We start from the raw sequence: 25,467 nt of genomic DNA on the forward strand, positions 1-25,467 counted from the left end.
TTGTTATATCGCCCCGTGGTGTTATATACTTGCTATGGCGCCCCCTGGTGTTGCATACAGTAGTTGTTATGGCGCCCCCTGGTGTTAGATTCTTGTTATGTTGCCCCCTGGTGTTATATACTGGTTATAGCGCCCCCTGGTGTTACACACTTGTTATGGCGCCCCCTGGTGTTACATACTTGTTACGACGCCCCCTGGTGTTACATACTTGTTATGGCGCCCCCTGGTGTTACATACTTGTTATGGCACCCCCTGGTGTTACACACTTGTTATGGCGCCCCCTGGTGTTACATACTTGTTATGCCCCCCCCTGGTGTTACATACTTGTTATTGCACCCCCTGGTGCTACATTTTTGTTATGGCGCCCCCTGGTGTTACATATTTCTTATGGCACCCCCTGGTGTTACATACTTGTTATGACGCCCCCTGGTGTTACACACTTGTTATGGCGCCCCCTGGTGTTACATACTTGTTATGGCGCCCCCTGGTGTTACATACTTGTTATGGCGCCCCCTGGTGTTACACACTTGTTATGACGCCCCCTGGTGTTACATAGTTGTTATGACGCCCCCTGGTGTTACATAGTTGTTATGACGCCCCCTGGTGTTACATAGTTGTTATGACGCCCCCTGGTGTTACATAGTTGTTATGACGCCCCCTGGTGTTACATAGTTGTTATGACGCCCCCTGGTGTTACATAGTTGTTATGACGCCCCCTGGTGTTACATACTTGTTATGGCAGCCCCTGGTGTTACATACTTGTTATGGCAGCCCCTGGTGTTACATACTTGTTATGACGCCCCCTGGTGTTACATACTTGTTATGACGCCCCCTGGTGTTACATACTTGTTATGGCACCCCCTGGTGTTACATACTTGTTATGACGCCCCCTGGTGTTACATACTTCTTATGGCGCCCCCTGGTGTTACATTCTTGTTATGGTACCCCCTGGTGTTACATACTTGTTATGGTGCCCTCTGGTGTTACATACTTGTTATGGTGCCCTCTGGTGTTACACACTTGTTATAGTGCCCCCTGGTGTTACATACTTGTTATGGTACCCCCTGGTGTTACATACTTGTTATGGTGCCCTCTGGTGTTACACACTTGTAATAGTGCCCCCTGATGTTACATACTTGTTATGTCGCCCCCTGGTGTCACATACTTGTTATGGCGCCCCCTGGTGTTACACACTTGTTATGGTTCCCCCTGGTGTTACATACTTGTTATGGTGCCCTCTGGTGTTACACACTTGTAATAGTGCCCCCTGATGTTACATACTTGTTATGTCGCCCCCTGGTGTCACATACTTGTTATGGCGCCCCCTGGTGTTACACACTTGTTATGGCGCCCCCTGGTGTTACACACTTGTTATGGCGCCCCCTGGTGTTACACACTTGTTATGGCGCCCCCTGGTGTTACACACTTGTTATGGAGCCCCCTGGTGTTACATACTTGTTATGGCGCCCTCTGGTGTTACACACTTGTTATAGTGCCCCCTGGTGTTACATACTTGTTATGGTACCCCCTGGTGTTACATACTTGTTATGGTGCCCTCTGGTGTTACACACTTGTAATAGTGCCCCCTGATGTTACATACTTGTTATGTCGCCCCCTGGTGTCACATACTTGTTATGGCGCCCCCTGGTGTTACATACTTGTTATGGTTCCCCCTGGTGTTACATTCTTGTTATGGAGCCCCCTGGTGTTACACTCTTGTTATGGTGCCCTCTGGTGTTACACACTTGTTATAGTGCCCCCTGGTGTTACATACTTGTTATGGTACCCCCTGGTGTTACATACTTGTTATGGTGCCCTCTGGTGTTACACACTTGTAATAGTGCCCCCTGATGTTACATACTTGTTATGTCGCCCCCTGGTGTCACATACTTGTTATGGTACCCCCTGGTGTTACATACTTGTTATGGTGCCCTCTGGTGTTACACACTTGTAATAGTGCCCCCTGATGTTACATACTTGTTATGTCGCCCCCTGGTGTCACATACTTGTTATGGCGCCCCCTGGTGTTACACACTTGTTATGGTTCCCCCTGGTGTTACATTCTTGTTATGGAGCCCCCTGGTGTTACATACTTGTTATGGCGCCCCCTGGTGTTATATACTTGTTATGGCGCCCCCTGGTGTTACATTCTTGTTATGGAGCCCCCTGGTGTTACATACTTGTTATGGCGCCCCCTGGTGTTATATACTTGTTATGGCGCCCCCTGGTGTTATATACTTGTTATGGTGCCCCCTGGTGTTACACACATGTTATGGCGCCCCCTGGTTTTACATACTTGTTATAGCGCCCCTTGGTGCTACATCCTGGTGTTACATACTTGTTATAGCGCCCCTTGGTGCTACATCCTTGTTATAGAGCCCAATGGTATTGCACACTCATTACGGTGCCTCCTGTTGTTAGTCTTGTTATGGTGCCCCCTGGTGTTACATACAGTAATTGTTATGCTGCCCCCTGGTGTTACATACTTGTTATGCTGCCCCCTGGTGTTACACACTTGTTATGGTGCCCCCTGGTATTACATACTTGTTATGGCGGCCACTGGTGTTACATTCTTGTTATTGCGCCCTCCTGGTGTTACATACTTATTATGGCTGGGTTCCCCAACTTCAGTCCTCAAGGCTCACCAACAGGTCATGTTTTCAGGATTTCCTTAGTATTGCTCAGGTGATAATTGCTTCACCTGTGCAATACAAAGGAAATCCTGAAAACATGACCTGTTGGTGGGCCTTGAGGACTGGAGTTGGGGAACCCTGCTTTATGGCACCCCCTGATGTTACATTCTTGCTATGGCGCCCCCTGGTGTCACACACTTGTTATGATGCTCCCTGGTGTTACATACTTGTTATGGCGCGCCCTGGTGTTATACACTTGTTATGGCACCTCCTGGTGTTACATACTTGTTATGGTGCTCCCTGATGTTGCCACCAGCATGTATATGATAAAAGATATCGGCACCACCAGCCTGTATACTATAAAAGACACCGGCACCACCAGCCTGTATACTATAAAAGACACCGGCACCACCAGCGTGTATACTATAAAAGACACCGGCACCACCAGCGTGTATACTATAAAAGACACCGGCACCACCAGCCTGTATACTATAAAAGACACCGGAACCACCAGCCTGTATACTATAAAAGACACCGGCACCACCAGCCTGTATACTATAAAAGACTGCGGCACCACCAGCCTGTATACTATAAAAGACTGCGGCACCACCAGCCTGTATACTATAAAAGACTGCGGCACCACCAGCCTGTATACTATAAAAGACTGCGGCACCACCAGCCTGTATACTATAAAAGACTGCGGCACCACCAGCCTGTATACTATAAAAGACTGCGGCACCACCAGCATGTATACTATAAAAGACTGCGGCACCACCAGCATGTATACTATAAAAGACACCGGCACCACCAGTATGTATATGTGGCGCCCCTGAGGCTCAGTCGCCACAGAGGTACTGCACCTCCTCCTGGGGTGTGGTATCCCACCATCCAGGTAAGGTGGAGACTACTGACCACACACTCCAACACCACAAAGTAGTGTAGCAAAGTACATTCAGGGGCTCCCTGCTTGGAGTATAGCAAAGCACCCATTGGTGGCTCCCTGCTTGGAACACGAAATGTGCTGGGAGGTGGGTGGAGTTAGATGACATTACAAGGAGCGGGAAGAGTTGAGGACATCAAGTCAGTTGGTTAGAGAGTTGGAGAGAAGAAGATCCCTGGAGAGAGGGATAGATGGATGGAAGTGCTGCAGCAGATCCCAGTAACCTGAGTCTGCTGGCACGGGAAAGGAAGAGAGAGAGCAACATAGACTGAAAGCCTGATTCTCCATAGAAAGAAAGACTAGTACGGAACGTGAGGAGTAAAAGGGAACAGAGGACGTGGGTTAGAAGAGCACCCTTCCTAGAAGTTCCAAGCGCAAGGCCGGGGCCTGGTCCCCGAGGTTGTATGGATACTAATGGTCCTGCAGCAGACACCGGAGGAATAGAAGTTGTCACCACTTTATTCCTACACAAGACTTGGGGGCACAACAGCAACATATTAGTGAGCCGGGACTTAGTAGCACGGAGTCCCCGAAGCAGGCTACAGCTGTCTGCCGTAGAAGTAGAGTTCATAAGAACATCAGACAGGAGGAACTCCAGTGTAACTCAGTACTAGGAGTACTTCATTTATAGGCGCTATAAGAGGAGGCGTTCAGAAAGGCACATGTTGGCGGAGTGTTGGAAAGGAGTATTCCATCCGGCCTGGAGGTTGACTGAGTCCCTGACCCGGTGGACACGGCACGGAGGCAGGCACCTGTTTGTACAACAGACTGTGAATAAAGCTTTGGAACTACATGCACTGGTGTCCTCCACTTATTCCTGCGCCAACCTACCCAGCACTGCTACATCCCTTGCGCCTGACACTACACCATCTACGTGTCACTTCACCTACTCTGCCCTGGGACTACAGCCCTGCCTGTGGAGGGCTATAACATCACTGCTGCACCACACCATCTGTCCCAGAGGATCTGTCTGCAGCGTCGGCTTACATCTTCATTGCCGAACACCACAGGTGGCGTCACGACTTACACATTGACACTGAACATTTACAATGGGTGCCCAGGGCCACGGGCCGGGTTCCAGCTACCGTAACATCTCCCATTGAGGACCATTGGTCCCGGTACCGAGTACCCCACTGCCCTGGGTGTGAGGGCGTCCCATATACTATAAAATACACCGGCACCACCAGCATGTATACTATAAAAGACACCGGCACCACCAAGTAATTGAACCTTGCAGCCTCACAATCTCCTGAGTGTCCTCACTTCTCTTTGTGAAGAGTGAAAAGCCAAGAGACCTTGTGGCCATTCTGTGGTTGCGCGGAGGTCGGGGGGCAAGGACCATCATGGGAAGTTGTGTGGGGGCATGGGATCCTCTGTAGGGGCCACGTCTGGGGAACATATGACCATTCTTTAAGGGTCATAATTAGATTTTTGGATGTGGATGTTCTAGTGTTGTTTAGTGTCTGACCGACGTCCCGGCCGCTGATTCTGTCGGCTTGTATTTTCCTCTTCGTGTAACTGCGTCTTTTTCTTTAATCCGCCGGTTACATAACGTCTCCGGAGCTGTCCCTGCCCGTGTTCGCTCCTCAGCTCATCTTAAAGCGGAGTAAACTTCTGTTGCTTAGTGACAAGAAACAGATTAACTCTGCAACAAAGAATTTTTTAAGACAGAATCCGTGGCGGAGTTGCTCGTAGTTACCAAATTAGAAATGTTGTCATCTAAGCCACAACTGGTGGTATGACTGACGCTCTTCTGTCCATGTTCATTAATCAAGAAAACGAAATTCCATCTTTGTTCCTAAAAACTCCTACAGGTGTGTGTGTGGCGCCCCTGAGGCTCAGTCGCCACAGAGGTACTGCACCTTCTCCTAAGGTGTGGTGCCCCACCATCCAGGTAAGTTGGAGGCTCCTGACCATGCTCCAACACTCGCACCCCACACAATAGAGTAGTTCAGCAAAACCACATTGTGGCTCCTTGCTTAGAGAGAAGCAGAGCACCTTTGGTGGTTCCCTGCTTGGAACACTAGACGTGCTGGGAGGTGGGTGGAGTTCAGAATATACATATATGAGCGGGATGGTTTAGGATTACAGGTCAGTCTGACAGGAGGTCAGTGAGAGAGGAAGCCACCCGGGAGGAGTGGGGATCCCTGGAAGAGGGATGGAGGAAGGAGTGCTGCGGCTGCCTCGGTGACCTGGGCCAGCTGGCACGGGAAATGAAAGAAGGAGAAAGACATAGAACTGAGACCTTGAGCTTCCATGGAAGGGAAGGGACAAGTGCGGAACGTGGGAGTAAAGGGAAACATAGAGGACGTGGGTTAGATGAGCCTTGCCTAGGAGTTCTGGGCGCGGGGCCGGGGCCCGGTCTCTGGGGTTGTGTGGACGCTGGTGGTTCTGCAGCGGACACCGGTGGGGTAGTGGGCTGTAAATGCACTACTCCCATCTAAGACTTGAGGGCACGGCAGCAACACGGATAGAGAGCCGGGACTTGGGGGTGGGGAGTCGCCGGGGCAGGCTGCAGCTGTCTGCCGTGCAGGTGGAGTTCTTGGGGGCGTCTGTTGGGAGGAGCTCCAGTGTGGCACAGTGCTAGGAGATCTTCACTCTTGGGGCGCTGTGGGGGAGACGTTCGGAGTGGGCACATGGGTTGGCGGAGTGTGGGGGGGAGCGTTCCGTCTTGCCTGGAGGTTGACTGAGTCCCTGACCCGGAGGACACGGCACAGAAGCGATCACTACAGACTGTGAGTAAAGCTTTGGAACTACATGCCCTGGTGTCCTCCATTCCTTCCTGCGTCCGTCCGCCTGGCACTGCTGCATCCCCTGCGCCGGACACTGCAGCATCTGGGTGTGTCCGCATCTGCGCTGCCCTGGGACGACAGCCCTGCCTGTGGAGGGCTGTACCATCCTTGCTGCGCCGCGCCATCTGTCCCAGGGGATCTGTCTGCAGCGTCGGCTTGACGCCTCCCTTGCCGAACACCACAGGTGGCGTCACGAACTATTCATTTAATAACATTCAAACCATTCACATCTTCCTATTACTTGGGCGCCTCAGATGTTTTGAGCTTTGGAGAGTTTCCACTCAATTTCTACTTCAAAATCTCATTGAAAAACTCTGTGTGCACAAAATATTCCTAAAACTCTCATTATGGAACACTTTATCAACTTTTTCACAATTCTCACCAACTTTCAAGTTTTTTTTTTTTTTTTTTTGGGATACATTATTTATACACTATACATATATGAAGGTATTACTTACCATTGTATGTAGTTTTTATTCAGGCACTGAATGGCATTGTGTTGGCATAGCATAACAGTATTATTTATTTGGCATAGTTTGGCAGTATTTGGATTGGAACACGTTAGTGAAACACTGGAAATGTATGTGTTCTGAAGTTGTATTATGAAATAATCAAAAACTGTAGTCTCAGATATTAATTTAGAGGGCTGGAGCCCAATCTTGTCCCTTTAGACCTGTCACGGGTGTGTCAGATGCTACAGACTGTTGATCTGCATCTGGCTGCAGAAGATCTCTCCGTTTGGCAATGCAGATGCCTTCTTAATCCTTTTGGACCCAGTGGCAACCTCCTTCTGGCTCTAACTAACACACCTGGACCTGGGTGTTTATAGACTCCCAGTCTACTTCAGGGAGTGCAAATAGATCTGCCTAGGGGTCTCCACTTCTCCTTTCCCTAACGTTTGGGCTTCCTTCTTCTCTTCCCCTCATGTTGCACTTAGTCTTCCCACACGGAACGTGACCGTACCTTGACAGTGACCAATCAGTGATCGTAGTGTCAGATATGTGGAAGCTGCTTATTTTCTGTATCCGGCCAGCTTCATTGCCTCTGTGCTTGTTCTTGGGATTTTGGCCTTTTAACTAAAGACATGGCTCTATCGGGGCTTTGAAGACGAGTAAATTGACACCTTTTTTTTAAAGAAATCTGTGTTGTTGTTCTTCTGTAATCAGCCGTGGAAGCTTTATGCTAATGAGGCACAAGTGCAGTGGGGTAGGGAGTTGCACTTCGTCTTCGGCTTCCACTCTGGGTATTAACTGCACCCCTGCCTGCCTCCTGCATAGAATAAGTAGGTACCAGCTGCCATAGGCTCTGTATGGGGCACCTGCAGCCGTGTACCCGACCTCCTCAGCACTAACACGTCATCATTATTAATGTTCGGGTTTATGGCTCTTATTGTGTAATACATCTCCCGAATTCTATTCCCCTCGTTGTTCTGCAGTTTGTGCTCGGATTAATGATGTCTTACCGATATGAGTAATGATTAAATCATTTTAGTGGGATTAAAAAAAACCCTCATCAAAATACATAGTTTAACCCCTAAAGACCACTCTATTTTTGAATTTCAGGCCGAGATGAAATGTTTTTATTTTCCTTTAGAATGTACGTTGTATGGCATCTTGATTTATGTATGGACACAGGACGTGGTGACATTGTGTTAGGTACAATTTTTGGGAAGCTGGGACATCTATCCTAGGGTGTAGATAGGGGTTCAACACAGGTAGGGGGTGCACTATGGTGGTGCACCCTTAGTATAGTGGCCATTAATTGGCATTTCACCCTACAAGGTAAAAAAAAATGACAATAAAAATCACTATAAAAAGACCAACACTGATATTACCGCCATATGACGACCCTATAGTGGCAGATACCAGTCCTGCATAACATATAGGAGACTACAGTACAGTTATAGATGGTGACTTACAGCTGACGTTCTTTGTGATGGGAGATGTCCAATTTTCCCTTTTTTTTTCCATCTGGCCCAGACCACTACAACAAATTCATCAAAGCTACCGCTGGTTTGCGGACTTCACAATGCAGACATATTTCACTTCTCATATTTCGGTGCAATCCCCAACTATTCCCAACCTTCACTAACTCCCCGTCCTGCTGATACCCTATGCTGAGCCGCTGCTGCAGTATTTGTCCTTATTACTGTACTTGCTATGTTGTGTAGGAACCGTATGACTCTTAGTGCCCCCCATAGTAGAAATGGAGCACCAGGAATTAGAGGTGTATACTGATTTTCCGGCATCCGGGGCAAGAATTCAGTTTGGCATCCCCCCTTCCCAAGCACATTTGTGATTTGCACACTAACAGTCATGTGCTGACTTGCTGCTCTCCCTAATTCTCTCAATGTTCAGTGAAGAACTGAGAGAAGTAGGAAGAAAAGTTAGTTGTCATGTGACCGTAAGTATGAAAATCGAATATTAATGAAGTGGTCATGTGATGACTGCTGGAACCAGCAAGGAAAGCTGAATCCTGACAGTGAGGATATTACGCGCTGTTAGGATTGGCTACAGGTCTTTATTTTAGAACTAAAGGGCTTGTCCAGGTTTGAGATGAAAGTCTGCAGTCTTTTTATGTGTTAAAAAACACATGTGAAATGCACAAATGTGAACACGTCAGTCAGACAATGTTCACACCACCCATTAACTAAGATATAACAAGAGAACATAGAATGGCAGATTTGCAAAAATTTGTAAAAATTCTCTGCAGCCAAAAATATGGCAGTAATCAGCAAGTGCTGAACAAGAAATACAGGGTGTTTAGTCGATACTTTTTTTTGCAAAAAAATGTATACCAAGCTGCCTCACCAACGTCAAGGTAACCCGTGTCGAAGCAGTCCCTATCTAATGTATTTAATACCTGAACATCTGAACAGTGTCTTGACATGAACAGGATTCAGACAGGCTGCTCCACAGTGTGGGCTTATGGTCTAAGACAGCTCTTTTGTACACCTCACACAGGAGAGGGGTGGGGTCTCCCAAACCATGCTAAGCAAGGAAAAAATGGATTAAAAACACATGTGAAATGCACAAATGTGAACATGTCAGTCAGACAATGTTCACACCACCCATTAACTAAGAGAGACCCCACCCCTCTCCTGTGTGAGGTGTACAAAAGAGCTGTCTCAGACCATAAGCCCACACTGTGGAGCAGCCTGTCTGAATCCTGTTCATGTCAAGACACTGTTCAGATGTTCAGGTATTAAATACATTAGATAGGGACTGCTTCGACACAGGTTACCTTGACGTTGGTGAGGCAGCTTGGTATACATTTTTTTGCAAAAAAAAGTATCGACTAAACACCCTGTATTTGTTGTTCAGCACTTGCTGATTACTGCCATATTTTTGGCTGCAGAGAATTTTTGCAAATTTTTGCAAATCTGCCATTCTATGTTCTCTTGTTATATCTTAGTCTTTTTATGTGACTGCAGGCTTCTGAATTCTCACAGCACACACTGCACTATTAGGATTCTCCCTTGCTGTTGGCAAGAGTGGATGGTCACGTCAGCACAAGTATGTGATTTGGATACTTCTATCCACATTCCGACTAGACAAGACATGCCTGGCCTCATTTTCATTCAGTGAGGCCATTCATGTCTAGTCAGCATGTGACCACAAGTATGTAAATCACCAGCATGAGGGAATCCTAACAGTGTGCACTGTGAGAATTTAGAGAATTCTGCAAATGAAATGACTACAGACTCATCAAAAACTTGGACATCCCCTTTAATGCTCCTAACATAGTAAAAATATGAGAATTAGTATCACAAAAAAAAAAATTAGATCTAGGGACCTGATAGATGACTTTGTCTCTGATTGGAGTAGTTTTTTTCTTTTCTTCATCTTCTCCAGACGCCATGATGAGAGCTCTTCTCTGCAGACTTCCATCTTCTCTGGTCTTCTGCAGCACATCCTCATACCATGGCCCTTAAAAAATAGCAGTGTCATTGTAATGCTCCTGAATAAAAATATCTGCCCTACGCTGAGCCCCGATAGAAATAATTGGCCCTCACTATATTCCCTGCAGAAAATATGACCCACACTGTCCCTCTGATGGTAAATGCCCTACACACTGCCCTCTCATTTCTATACTGGGCCCCCAGAGTGTATACTGTGCCACTGCATCACACTCCTCTTTGGCTTGCCGTCTCCTCATGCTACCCCCCACACTACTCAGTCTCTTCTCTGTGCTCACTCACACTTTTCTCCTCACACACTATTCCCCTCAGCAGTCTCCTTACACATTTCCACCTCCTCCTCATGCTGTCTTCTTTCACATTCCCTCTGCTGACCATACTGTCTCCTCATCTATTTACCCCCACGCTCTCCATACTGTCTCCACACACATCCCCCGACTCCCCATACTGTGTCCGCACCATCACCCCCACTCACCATACTGTTTGCATCCACCTTCCCACTCACCATCAGGCTCGGACTGGCCCATAAGGTAACAGGGGAATCCCCCGGTGGGCCCCTGTGCAGATCTGGGCCCCCAACCCCACTGTATGAGAAGTACTTGGCATAATTCAACTGATTTTGTATAGAAAAAGGCAGCATGTCATTCATTACTCAAACTACCCAGTTTATTATTAAATAGAAACATAGGTAAATTTGTGAATGAGGTTAGTGTAATATTTGTTTGCAGGTGGGCCCCTAAAGTCAGTGTTACTGGTGGACCCTTGGCACCCAAGTCCGACGCTGCTCACCATATTGTGTCTGCACCCATCCCGCCACTCACCACACTGTGTTTGCACCCATCCCCCATTCACCATACTGTGTCTTCACACATCCCCCCACTCACCATACTGTGTCTGCACCCATTCCCCCACTCACCATACTGTGTTTCCACCAATCCCCCCCATTCACCATACTGTGCTGAAATCAGGCCCGATGGCAACCTCCTGCTGCCTGCTCCCCCTCCAGGTACGCCTCTGCCAGAAATGCCCACCTCTGTGCCTCTTATAGAGTAATAATGCCTTCTTTGTGCAGATGGGAAAATTAATACCTAGAAAATAAGAAATGCAGTTTGTTTTTATTTTTGTCGCATTTGCATCCTAAAAAGTAATGGCATGTGTGCACCTTTATAAAGTAATAACATTGTCTTTTTACTCCATAAAAAAAAAATAATGCCAGCTGTGTGCACTTTTTGTAATAACTTGTGTGCTCCCTATAAAGTTATAGTGCCCCTTAAGTTCCCATTTAACAACTAATATTGTCTCAAATGTCCTTAAAAAAGCAGTAATTTTCTCTTAACAATTATTTATTTCCCAAATGTCCCAAAGAATAATTATGCCCCCCTCAGCTCCACAAAAACTAAATGTCCTCCAGAGGTATACATAGAAATCTTAAGACCCAACAGCAAAAGTTCAAATTGGGTCCACCCACTTTCCACCCCAAAAATAAATTGTCGAAGCAAGCATAGTCACAAAAAAGGGCTTATTTCCCAACTTTTAAGGACAGGACATGTATAGCGACACATACTGAGAAATATTGCCTTCAGTGAAGCCCCCAACTGCCACCACAGTGATTTTTCCCCCAAAATTTTGCCCCTGCAGTACGCAATAGAGACTTCAGAAAATTATAATGTCCCCCACAGTGATCCTAACATATTAAAATGGCCCCATACACAGTAGGAAGAGGAAGGAGGAAACGGGGAGGAGGCAAATACTGTTGAAATCAATCTCCCAACTTCCGGACCCCATAGCGGGCTGCATGGTCTGCAGTGCACCGCTGATTTCCCCGTGCTCTCCACTATATTTAATAGTACCCCCAGTATCCCAACAAAAGTAGCATTGACCACTGTGTCCCCCCATTAAAGTATAAAATAAGTTAATTTCACCTAATCCTAGATCCTGACGAGTTCTCAGTGCCGGCGGAGTGTTGCAGTGATGTCACTGTGCAGCCTGCGCCGGGACCCTGATGTCCGGTGTGTCCCGCAGCTGTTCTGTAGGTGGGCTCCAGGTCTATGGGGACTATAACCGAGAGCAGTAGGGCAGGGAGCCCATAACTATGGGCTCTGACGCAGGGTTTAGCTCTATTTGGGTCCGTTACACTCGAGTTGTAGTCGCCCCCTGTGGGCCGCACCGTGTAAGTGGGACCCGCTATCTACGCTAACGATTGTCATCTGATACCAAAATTACTAAAATTTCTATGTACAGTAGATAAAAAAAAAATAAAAATGTGGAATTCACGACGTAAATAACAAATATCACACATAGGTCATCACAAAAAAAAAGAACTTTTATTTCTTATCAATTAAAAAGCCATGTAAAATGTGTCTCCTTTAATGCTTCAGTGAATTTTTTTTTTTTTTCAAAACCAGGAAGCGGCATTTATACATGAAGAATCTATAAAAGGACGGTCCGGATAAGCCGCAGAGTACGTCACCACGTGGCAACTCCCTCCTGACGCCTCCTCGGTCACGACTCCTTAGACTATTGCTCTTGAATATTGTTTCCAATATCTTTTGGCAAGAGAGTAAAATGAGTAGAAGTCGGCCCAGATTTCCGGGTGGGGTCCGGGCGAGCTATGGCGGAGCATGCAACAGGTTTATATTGTATTGCAAGCACCCCAGTCCCCCGATCAAACAACTATAAAACCTCTATACGCCGGGGCTTCCATCGACACAAAGTGAGGCGGCCATTTTGTTGCGAGGCTACGTATGTGTTGTAATTGGAAAGGGAGGCGCATTTTAGGCCTCACTTGTATATTTTCCCCATCCCCCATCTCTAAAGTAAGAAATATTGGAGTCACCACCATAATCTAATATTTTAAAGTCGAATTTCTATACACTATCTCTGCTGCTAGGCCTCCATTTTTTTCACATTTCTATACTCCTTAAATTCACGACCAGCGGTGGCGTAGCCTGGTCGTCGGTCTCGATGAATCGGGGCCTTAGTCTTTTTTTTTTTTTAATTCTTAATTTTGACAAGTTAAAATTATTTACTCAATCTTTTCCTGCCACCTGTGTGAGGGATCCATCCGTAACAAGTCTGTGCAGCCTGAAGAGGCAGTATATTCTATAGCTGGAAGTCGTCATTAAAAAACCCTGTAGCTGGCAAAGTAAAATAATGTGAAGCTGTAAGGTTATATAGTACTAATTATACTGCTCGTGGTATAGTTATTGTTACCTTGTATTTTCATTGGAGATAGGCTTTAACAGAAAAGAATCCTTTCTGATTTCATCAGTAAACTAAGCCCCCCCAAAGGCAGAGCATCATTTTAATTTTATGGGCTTTATGGGAACTCTAAAGCACCAGGATCTAGGTGCGACTTGAGCATCTGCACTCGGTATAGTTATATCCGTATAATATGTATTTTCAGTAGAGATAGGCTTTAAAAGAAAAGAATCCTTTCCCTATTGAAGCAGCTAGCTAAACGGAGCAGTGTAATCTGTAATTTTACAGATAAAAACACTTTTTTTGGCTTTCTAAGGCACCGAGATCTAGGCGCAACTTTAGCGTTAGCCTCTGCACAGTGTATAGTTATACCCCAGCATAATGTAATTTCAGTGGAGCTAGGCTTTAACGAAAAATAATCCTTACCCAATTAATCATTTATCTTCAACCCTCTATAATCTCATAGATAAAAGCAATTTTAGGGCTCTCTCAGGCACCCAAGCCTCGGCCCACTTTAGCCCCTGCGCTGTCTATAGTTATACCTCTTTATGACATTTTTTTAAAGTGAGTTAGGCCTTAACAGAAAAGAATCCTTTCCTATTTAAGTAGCTAGTTAAACCCTTTAGGTCACAGCATAATTTTTAATATTATAGTTGAACAAATTTTTTGGGCCCATTAAGGCACCAAGACCTAGGTGCGACTTCAGCCTTTGCACTGTGTATAGTTAACCTCTATATGAAGCATCTTTAGTTAAGTTAGGCTTGAACCGAAAAGAACCCTATCTAAAGAGTTATCCAGGATAAGAAGAAATGGCATAACTCTTGCCCATTGATCACCCTCATTCAGTTACTGTATACGCGGCAATACCACACATTGCCCACACTGTTTTTTTTTTCTAATCTTCGAGAAAACCTTTAAAATATCAGATAACAGTGGTTCCAATACTATTAAATATACAGAAAACAGAAGACAAAACGGATCGACAAAAAAATGTCCGATGCCACTTAATCTGGGTCGTGACATCACCTTTTACCTCAAAACTCAGTGATGTCACTCAGTCCCAGGCACGAGAATGGCTCAGCACACAAAATGGCTGCCTCTGTATTGCTTCAGGCCACAAAATGGCTGCCATCCCCATTACCAGTGCCACCCACGTGCATGCCGGTGTCGCACAATTACAGCCGTACGGTAGTCGGATCAGCGGTGATTCGTTATACAGACGCATACAAGAATAAGATATTGTGACTGATCCACGTGCAGGAAAAGGAAATAATACATAGTCAGTATTTCAGTTTTTAGCAGCCATTTCCCTTCCGATGCATAATGATGGTTCGCACCATTTCCTACGGTACATTTACTCTTACGGTATTATTTATTTATTTTTTACAAAAAAGAGGCGGAGCTTTCTTGCGTGCCTGTAAATTATGGCGGTACATTAGAGTCCGTGAGACTGTACGTATCCTTGGCTTTTTCAGAATGGAAAACAGATAGGCCGCCATCCTCCTCCTCTTAGTAACTATGTAAACTCGTGAAGAAATATATATGGCGGCATTATTTACCTCAACTCATTTTTTTTTTGAAAAATGACGGTTCTGAATAAAAAATAGAGGCCGGATAAATATATACAGCATATATACATATTTATATCTCTAGGCTATAAACACACCCACATCGGTGGATAATTGTTCCAAACTTTGCTGCCTAGGACGTTCTCTGTGATCTTGTTGCCCATAGCAACCATTCACAGTTCAACACTACTGTAGAAATGAAAGTAGTCACTGATGGTTGCTATAGGCAACAAGGAGACATTTCCGCTCTTATGGTCAGTTCTTATACCTGGGCCCAATGTACACGACAGTAGTCCTTATAAAATAGCCCATATTTAGAATTGGAGTGCTGAGGGACAAACCGTGATTAAGGCCCATGATGAAATCTGAAAAAAAAAAAAAAAAAAATTTGGCTCATCTCTAAATTTGGATGAATATTCCACCCGGTATAAGAAGGATTACTTTTTCATCTGAACTTCAAGACATTGCCCAGAGAGACTGTAACCGTCTTCCACAACCTCACCCACCCAAGACCTAGGAGGGTTGCTATGGTGAAGGAAGGCATTTTGCTTGTATCTTGTGACTTGAAAGAGGCTTGTTTAGGGGCATAACAAATGGCACACAGTGATTAGTGGCCCTGACAAAAGGGTGCATTGGGGCCCAGGGGCTTCAAGATACACCTCTGGGCCTGTTCACTGAAGGGGTTATCCTACAAAATAAAATGTATCATCACTGGCACACAGAATTGGTGATAAATGTATGAATGCTGGGGACCTGGCGATCACCGTAACAAGGCGACACCTCCCCTGATCACTCCCCGATGAACCAAAGAACGTCGCAGAGGACCAAGGCGCTACATGTGTGCAGGCGGCAAACGGACAAGCGAGGGCCTTAGACAAGTAAACATAATGTATAGTATTATTTTAACCCCTATCTGGACCTCCAAAGAAGACAGCAAAATGGCAGCCAGCTCGGATTTTTGCAAGGTGAATCCCAAAAAATTTCGGGTTCACCAGAACACAAATTTTGGATGAAAAATTGGTATCAATTTTGATCGGTTACAGATCTATTTGATTACCGCAAAGATTTGTCACCAATTTTTAGGTAGTGCTGTCTCGTCTTGATTAAAGTGCCCTTAAAGACGAACTACCACCAGGTCAAAAGTAGCCAGTTTTTACACTTATTTTTTTCCCGTTCCTCCCCTAAGTGTTCTGTTTTTTGTTTTCTAGAACTCCGCCATACAGTTACAGAGATATCGACCTTTTTAATTAGTGCTTTATTGTCTTTACTAATGGGGCGTGGCTCACAGGATTTTTTAAGGGCGTGTCTTTAGGCTGCTCTGCATAATTACCCAGTTGGCCCCACCCCTTTTGTAAGGACCACAAAAATTAGCGCTAAATAAAATGGCTAATATCTCAGTAACCGCATGGCGGATTTTAAAAATACAAAAAACTTATTATTCAGGGTAGCAACAGGAATAAAATAAGAGAAAAAAAAATGGTTACTTTTGACCTGATGACAGATACTCTTTAAGGCCCACATGTAGTCATTGCTGGTAAAGTGCAAGGGCAGTGGATATGGCGTACTTCAAAACCCGACATTCGCTCCATTTCTGTAAACCTTTACACCCTTAGTCCGGCTTTATGACACGCGAGTGTAAACACAGACAGAAAAATGTGTATACATGTGAAATTAATGGGGCGTCATCACAGTGCAATATATCCGAACGCACGCAGGACCTTTCCTGAGATATATTTTCTGCTTTAAAATATACAAGTAAAAATATTCTTCAAGACCAGACGAGGCAGAATCATTATTTTAAGGCTCCAGTATTACTATGCAAATTTAGGTAATTATATTACGGTCACTCCCATGGGGACATGCGCTAAAATCTTTTTACAGATAATGAAAAGTCTGAGCCAGTGAGATGCAAAGGATTAGAAATGTCCAAATATTAATGTCTTGGTTGGTGGTGAGTTTATAGGATTCTCTATAAAAATGTGAAAGGTTCTGAAAAACAGCACCACCCTTATTCATGGGTTACTTCTGGTATTGCAGCTCTGCTTTTGCACTGACTAGGGCTCAGCTGCAGTAGCACACGCAACCTGTAGAAGAGAGGGTAAAACTTTTTTTTTTCTTCTCTTTTTAAAAAGAACCTGTCAGCAATGAAAAGTGTTCTGTTTTTACTCTTAGTTTATGCCTACTGCTACCATGAATATTCCATTTTTTTGTATTTTTTAAATCCGCCATTCGGTTGCATAGAAATGGGTCTTTTTATTAACTATTTCTTTTTAAGGTTTTTTTTTCATGGAGGCGTGGCTCACAGGGAAATAATGCAGAGCAGTCTAAAGACACGCCCCAGAGGATCTTGTGAGCCACGCCCATTGAACAAAAAGGCCAATATCTCTGAAACCGTATGTCGGATTTAAAAAAAAAATAAAAAAAAAAAATGAAAAACATTACTCAGGGGAAGAGCTGGACTGAAACAATAGCTAAAACTTTTGACCTGGTGACAGCTCCCATTTAAGTCTAATCTGCCATGGTCAATCACCCTCTGCTTCCTGTTTTGTGAGTATAGGTCTAAAACAAGTCTGTGCTGCACAGAGAGACACTGCACTGCATAGCAAATATAAATTCCTATGACCACTTCAGTGCATATATTGATAAATAGCCAACATGTGGCCACCTAAAATATAATGAAGGGAAATGTGGAGGGGTAAGGAAAATATTTTAAATATTTTAATATAATTTATGGAATATTTTCCCTGCCATATGGTAAAGAATAATATGAATGGCAAATGTGAAAACTGCTAGTAAAAGTATAGATTGGTGAGTCGCCCAGTTACATTTTGGTGAGTATTGCACAGGGAGAATTTTCATCATTCCCGACCATGCAGAATTAGCCCTTACACTGGTATAAAGCACCCTACATTAGGGGATATGGCTTCACCATGGATCCTTGCTAATACAAAAAATATGTGAAAATCTTGGCACTGTCTGAGGTTGCTATCTTTCATGGAACAAATTAGATGTGTATCAGAGATTAAAAAAAAAAAGAATAAGAATGAAAAATAGAGTGACAAGACAAAAAACAATAGATCACCCAATTATCTGGAATATATTAAACATTTAGAATGAACAATATGAAATATTTAATTATCTCTCTATTATCTATCTCTCTATCATCTATCTTATTTCTATCTCTTATCTATCTATCTATTATCTATATAATATCTATCGATCTATTAGCTATCGTTCTATCTATCTATTATCTATCTAGCTATATCTCATATCTATCTATCTATCTCTCATATCTATCTATCTCTCATATCTATCTATCTGTCTATCTATATATCTATATATCTATCTATCTATCTATCTCTCATATCTATCTGTCTATCTATATATCTATATTCATGGGGACCAATTCATCATTTGTGGGGTTTTTAAGTGACTTTTCTTTTTCTGTCTGGTGGAATTCATTGACTTTTTTTCGCCACATTCTTCAAAATGACGCACACGGTTTCTAAAATAAAAAATCCTCTTATTTTTTCTCGTTCCCCATTTTACCTTTATAACACCTTTTTTTTAGTGCAAAAAGTTACTACTTTCAGCCTCCAAAAAGCTGCATGAAAGATTTGAGCAAAAAAAATTCAGACGTACATAAAAATCCCCTCCAAGCATGAAGGTTTTCTCTGCAAACACATATAAATTAGACTTTAAAAAGGCATAAATCAAAAGACGTCAATTAAAAATCGCGCAGAGAAAAAATGCAATAATGAATTGGGCCCCATTGAGAGTTAAACCAAATTTACACAAAACGCTTCCACCTGGAACTGTTGTTTTAGATTTTACGCCTCTAATGGAGTCATTTTGCCATTTTTCAAAAAGTCACAATCTGGAATGCAAAGAAAGCTGCAACTCTTATTAAATTGCATGAAATGCACATTCGTCATCCAACATGATGCCATCCATATTGGATAGAGAGCTGATGGACAGTTCTGCCACCACTGCTTCGGTCAGCATATCCCAGAAGCTGGAGTAATTACTTCTTAATGAATATTAGTAGCGTGTATAATGAAGTAGTCAGGCCTGTCGTGGGCCAATCATCCCAAGAGAATTTTGCAGTAAATTATTTCTAAGAAGTGGTTAATGAAAAATAACGTATCTGAATATCCAAAGTGCAAAAATAGGTCCCGTATCCCCCGTCAGGGGTGGTATGGTCCAGCCAAACATTGTACTAATACATGCTAGCCATTCAGATTAAAGGACCACCATGTAACACATATAATCAGAGGGGGTCCACAGAGCATAAAAATTCTAACTAGAGTTGGTGCAAATCGATTTGCACAACAGCGTGTATCAGCCATGACCGCAATCTGTGGCCACTAGATGGGAGCTATGATAACTATCTCTTATCTAAAGGCATCCATGGTTCTTCTTTTGATTAGACAGCCTGGCGCGGCATCATGTTTGCAGTGAGATGCACATGTGGTGTTGCGCCAGGCCAGGATACAGGGTGGAGAAGATACAGAGAATCGAAGATGGGCGAGACAGAGGAAACAGGGGGAAGAAGATGGTGGTAGACAGGATACAGGGGGCAGAAGATGGGGGAGACATATGATATAGAGGGCAGAAGATGGAAGGGAAAAAGAAGATACAGTGAGGAAAAATGGAGGAATACAGAGGGCAGAAGACGGGACAGAGGAAAAAGGAGCAGAAGATGGGGTAGACAGGATACAGGGGTGCAGAAGATGGGGGAGATGATGGGAGGAAGAAAGGATACAGGGGGACACAAAGGGCAGAAGATGGGTGACAGACGATACAAGGAGCAGATGATGAGGGATTGACAGAGGATACAGGGGGCAGAAAATGGGGGAGATAGAAGATACAGTAAACAGAAGATGGGGAGACAGAGAACACAGTTGGCAGAAGATGGGGACAGACAGAGGGTACAGTGGGCAGACAAGATACAGGGGACAGAAGATGGAGATACAGAGGATACGGGGGGCAGAAGATGGAGGGAGATGGGTCACAGGTGGCAGAAGCTTGGGGGAGAAGGAGGACACAATGGGCAGAAGACACGTGCTACAAAGGTTACAGGTGGCAGAAGGTGGGGAGAGGTAGGAGATGCAGGGTCATGCAAATTGATTAGCCTAACTCTAGTTCTCATATGACTTCCCTATAATAACTGAGGAGCCTCCTCTAGTGTGGTTTTTAGACATAGGTTGTCTTGCTGAGACACCCCCTTTACTCTCAAAACCTTCCCCTGCCTTGTACTGTAATGCCTTGCCTAAAACTCATGCACAACTCAAACTCAGGAAACCAATGGAGCCAATGGAAAGTTGCATATTTTTAGTTTCTATTGACTGCCTCAATGAAAATCAAGTGGCATCTTTTACAAACACTTAGGCACTGGCTTAGAAGACCTCCCCCCCATGATGCATGACTTTAATGACCCTCAAGTCAAACCTGACACAGGTGTGAAACAATAACCCCAAAATCGGTGGTGGCTATCTTGTCTTGGGTGAAGTACTCAACTTTGGATTTCCTTTTATGATAGTAATGCCTCATTTAGCGACTAAAAGTTAAGTTTCAGATATGTCTTGCTCCTTAGCTTATGCTCATGGACCTTTTGTGGATTTAATTTTTTTTTTAGAGCAGAAGATCCTTTCCAAAAATTTGAGGATTTTTTTTCAGAGTTCTGTTTTCCTGAAGAGGTTTTGAAAAATGTCTCGGTGGGGAAAAAAAAAGTCTGCACGTCACTCCTTTGAGTCTGATACTGATGGAATTTATTCTTCCAAAACTCTTCAAAACTTTAGGAAAAGTAAAACTTTTCCAAAAAAGAGGGTTTTCTCAAGAGGTTTCCACTTGAAAAACCTTTAGTTTTTGAAAACCTCCAGATAAAGGATCTAGAATGCTTTTTTATGGTACATCGTGAATTTCATAACATTTGTCATGTTGGACTGGTAGACCAATATACTTTAGACTAATGCAAGGGTAGTAGGGCAGAGGTAGACATTGTGAATTAGTCCTGCACCCCATGTTGGGGGTCAATGGACCATTTTTCACAAAGGAAGACTCGAGTAATAGAAATGGCAAATGGTATGTATGGGCTGGTGGGTGGGCTTTGCTGTTTTTGTATTGGGTAACAAAATTTGTGACAATCTACTTGGACCAAGCTCCATCTCTAGAGACATTAAATTCCCAAAGGGAAATGATCTGTTTCAAGGTTCCAGGACGTGGATCCATGAACCCTTGGAACCTCCGATGAATCTTAGTTGGACGTTATTGGATGTAAATCACTAAAAAAAAACAGAACAGTGTGACGGTTTGTTTGGCACCCAAGGTCTTATCGGGTTGTCCCTTTTATGTCATCTGGTCTATGGCTTTAATAGATTTCCTAGGTGAAGATATATCGAGGTACTTGATATAGCTGCCAGTCTGGTAAAGTGAAGAATAGATGGAAATTCTTTATATTTGATCAGATGTAAATGAGGAAAGAAAAATATGTTTAGATGACTTTATGAAACCAAGCAGTAAGTTTGTTTTTTTTTTTTTGCATCGTCTTGTTCCTAGAATTTGGAGCCTACATTAATGACACATCTATGTACATGAAGTCATTCCTTTGTACATGCTGGGTTTATTAACAATATGTCATCATATATAAGGCATATGTACAGTGTACGGTACCTATGAATGGATAGATCTTTTTGTATTTTTCCTAGCCATAAACTGATATTTTTGTTTTTACACGAGATGTAAAATCCCATTCTAATCCCGAGAAGGTCGAGAACCATCAAGAATGGACCACTTATAAACCTCAAATATAAGAGCATGTGCATTCCATTTAGCAATTCCCAGTAATCTGGACCCATCGAGGTTGTCCTCACCGGAGGTTGTGGTAACCTCTCACACCTCTCAGTGTGGATCACACCAGCAGTGTGTAGACCTTAAATATCAGAGACCACGCAAAGAATGGCTTTACACCTTAGACTCATTTTCCATGTTGGCCACGTCTCCGTTCCTCTCTGTCTGATCCTCGGGGTTCTTCTCTCCGTTTTCTTTGACCAATTCTGGATGCTGGTTGAGTTTGCTCGACACCGACCAGCTCACTGGCATTTCCGCTTTGATGATCATCTCGGCCAGTTCTTTGGCGCTGCAGGACGGAGTGTTGGTCTCATACGTGTCGTGAAAGCTGTTGTAGTCCACTTCGTAAAACCCGTCTTCAAGGGTGAGGACAGGCGTGAATCGATGGCCCCACTGGATTTCCGATGTGACGTAAGAGCTTCGAGCTTGACAGGTCATACCTAGAGAAAAATACATGAAAAGTACAAAAAAAAGTATTAAACATTCTGATTATCATCATAGGCATGCCATTAGGCTTGTTCTATAAAGATGACTTTCCAGCATTCTCATTATCATCAAAGTTAGGACTAGGTAGATCACTAGGCCTTATCTAAACAGATAACATTCCAGCATTCTCATTATCATCACAGGCAGGACTAGGCCGGCCATTAGGCCTGTTTTATACAGATGACAGTCCAGCATTCTCATTATCGTCACAGGCAGGACTAGGCTGGCCATTAGGCCTGTTCTATAAAGATGACTTTTAAACATTCTCATTATCATCACAGACAGGACTACAATGAAAGATAACCTCTCTATATATATTGAATAACACATGCTCTGCCATTTCCAATAGGTGATGTCACAGCTCACCTCCTCCTTCTCTTGTACAATGACTGATAACTCCTCTATATACAGTAGATAACACAGGATCCACCATTCACAATAGGTGATGTCACAGCTCACCTCCTCCCCCTGTACAATGACTGATAACACCTCTATATACAGTAGATAACACAGGATCTGCCATTCACAATAGGTGATGTCACAGCTCACCTCCTCCCCCTGTACAATGACTGATAACACCTCTATATACAGTAGATAACACAGGATCTGCCATTCACAATAGGTGATGTCACAGCTCACCTCCTCCTCCTGTACAATGACTGATAACACCTCTATATACAGTAGATAACACAGGATCTGCCATTCACAATAGGTGATGTCACAGCTCACCTCCTCCTCCTGTACAATGACTGATAACACCTCTATATACAGTAGATAACATAGGATCTGCGATTCACAATAGGTGATGTCACAGCTCACCTCCTCCCTCTACTGTACAATTACTGATAAAGCCTCTATATACAGTAAGAAGGCTGGAAGTGCAGCGGAAACGTATCCGTCATGTTCTAACATACGGATCCCGCTTTAAAGAGGTTATCTAGAATGAATGAAATGAAATAAAATGAATAACTAACACTCAACTGGTCAATCCTCTGCTGCTTTAGGAACCTGCTCTCCCATTGGTTGCTTTTTACTCCCCTGCAGTTGTAAGGAGGTGGCGGGCACCCTCAATTGCCTTCTCTCTTCTGAATAACGAGCACATGTGTTATGAATGGCTTCCTAATATTTTATTTATGTAATTAGCGGTTTACCAATGTTGTTATATGTGATGTTTAGTACTGTAATACAAAATGCATTCTTTAGCTTAAGGATAGAGTGCTAAGAGTTAAACAGTTGTTAGGAGTTAAAAAGGGCGATAGTGCAAAGCCTCAGGAACTTAGGGAAGGGACTTCCTGCTCTTACAGCAGAGTCTGGGCAGGCTTGCCCAGGGCGAGACCCGTGCCATAGCGAGGTCAGAGGATTCCCCAGTCGTGGGGATAAAAGCTGCCCTAGCTTGTTGGTCAGTGTGGCCGGACGCTGGCTCCGAGGGATCGCCCCCAGGAGAAGTATGGGGTTCAGGACCAGGAAAAGAGTTGGTGGCATGCAACATACAGAGTCTGCAGGGAAAGTACAGGAAACACTGTCTTGTTTGCACCGTGTTCAGTAAAGTGGCTTGTGGTGTTTCCTGAGATCTCGTCCCCTGCAACCGAAGTGAACGTGTGCTGAAGGTAACTGATGGTACCGCAGGACTGGGATTTCACTTGTCTTTGCATGTGCAAGTGGCCGGGGTGCTCACTGACTGTTGCTTAGTCGACTCTCCCACGACTACCACCCCGTGCCACCTTGTTACACAGTGATGATGTCATAGACATTCACAAGACCACTGCAGCCAATCACTGAGCTCAGGCTATAAGCAACAATGCAGCAGTGGCCACGCAGATGTATGTGACGCCATGACTGCTGGGAAGTAAACCACTGGGGCAGCGGGGTGCGTTACCAATTGAGTATTGATTATTTTTCTTTTCTGCTAATTCTTTTTTAGATTTGAGGAAAATCCTGTCCCAGATTAGCATTGTCCTTGGGAATAAATCCTGAGTGGAGGGATCATCGCTCTAGTCTAGTACATATATCCTTATCGCATTCTGCATTATTACACGTCGGGAGACGCCAGAAAGCTGCAGTCAGTTTCCCATCAGCCGCTCTAGTGAAACCTGTTCCATTTGTAAAATTTTGTGAAAAAAACCCCATTTTGGAGCCGATTCTGTTCAGCGTAAAGCGAAGCAAAATGCTGAGACAAATCCCACGGACAAACAGCTTGTGTTCCCTCCCACAGAGCTGAAATCTGATCACACAACCGGGCGCGGATCCAACCCCAAAGAATTATTGGGCTGCTCTCCCCTAGCCTTATTCAATGGTGCCCTACAAGAGAAGGGGCCCATTATGGTGCCGGACTTAGAACCCGCAGCTTGTCACGGTCCCTCCAAAATAGCGAGTCTACATCAGTGTCCAGGACTGGTTTTCAAGGGACAATTGCCAGGTCACCACTTCTCTCCCTGTACCGTCCTATGTAGAGGAAATGGAAGCGGAGAGTAATAACCTCAAAACACATTGCTAGACCACCAGGGATGCTACCATCAAACCTTTCAGTATCCTAGACCAGCGCAGACTTTACCATTAATCTTTTCGCTACTCTATACCACCAGGGACATTACCATTAATCTCTTCACTACCATAAACCACTAGAGACTTTACCATTAATCCCTGCACTCCCCTAGACCACCAGGGACATAACCAATAATCCCTTTACTGCCACAGACCACCAAGGACATTATTCCTATTAATCTCTTCAATATATAGAATTACCATTAATCTAGACCACCAGAGACTTTAGCATTAATTGCTCCATAACCCTGGATCAATAGGGACAATACCATTAACTCCCCCTCTACCTTAGACCGCCAGGGACATTACCATTAATCTCTTCTCTACTATAAACCACTAGGGACTTTGCCAGTAATTCCTGCACTCCCCTAGACCACCAGGGATATAACCAAAAATCCCTTTACTACCACAGACCACCAGGGACATTATTCCTGTTAATCTCTTCAGTATATGGAATTACCATTTAATCTAGACCACCAGAGTCTTTGGCATTATTTTCTCAACCACCCTGGATCAATAGGGGCAATAACATTAACTC

At 44.2% G+C, this 25,467-nt stretch overlaps 1 protein-coding gene across 2 annotated transcripts in view; it reads right to left on the minus strand.

Annotated features, from left to right (window-relative positions):
• Positions 1-12,664: 12,664 nt before the first annotated feature.
• KCNJ6 (potassium inwardly rectifying channel subfamily J member 6) overlaps positions 12,665-25,467 on the minus strand; it is a 248,164-nt gene continuing 235,361 nt past the window's right edge. For both annotated transcript variants that reach the window (XM_073584672.1, XM_073584673.1), the window contains one exon: positions 12,665-22,342. In XM_073584672.1, coding sequence (XP_073440773.1) covers positions 22,017-22,342 — 326 coding nt within the window. In that variant the 3' untranslated portion in view covers positions 12,665-22,016. The remainder of the gene's footprint in view (positions 22,343-25,467) is intronic.

Source organism: Dendrobates tinctorius, unplaced genomic scaffold (genome assembly GCF_039654945.1).
Source record: "Dendrobates tinctorius isolate UK_male_01 unplaced genomic scaffold, ASM3965494v1 ptg000084l, whole genome shotgun sequence".
Lineage (NCBI taxonomy): Eukaryota > Metazoa > Chordata > Amphibia > Anura > Dendrobatidae > Dendrobates > Dendrobates tinctorius.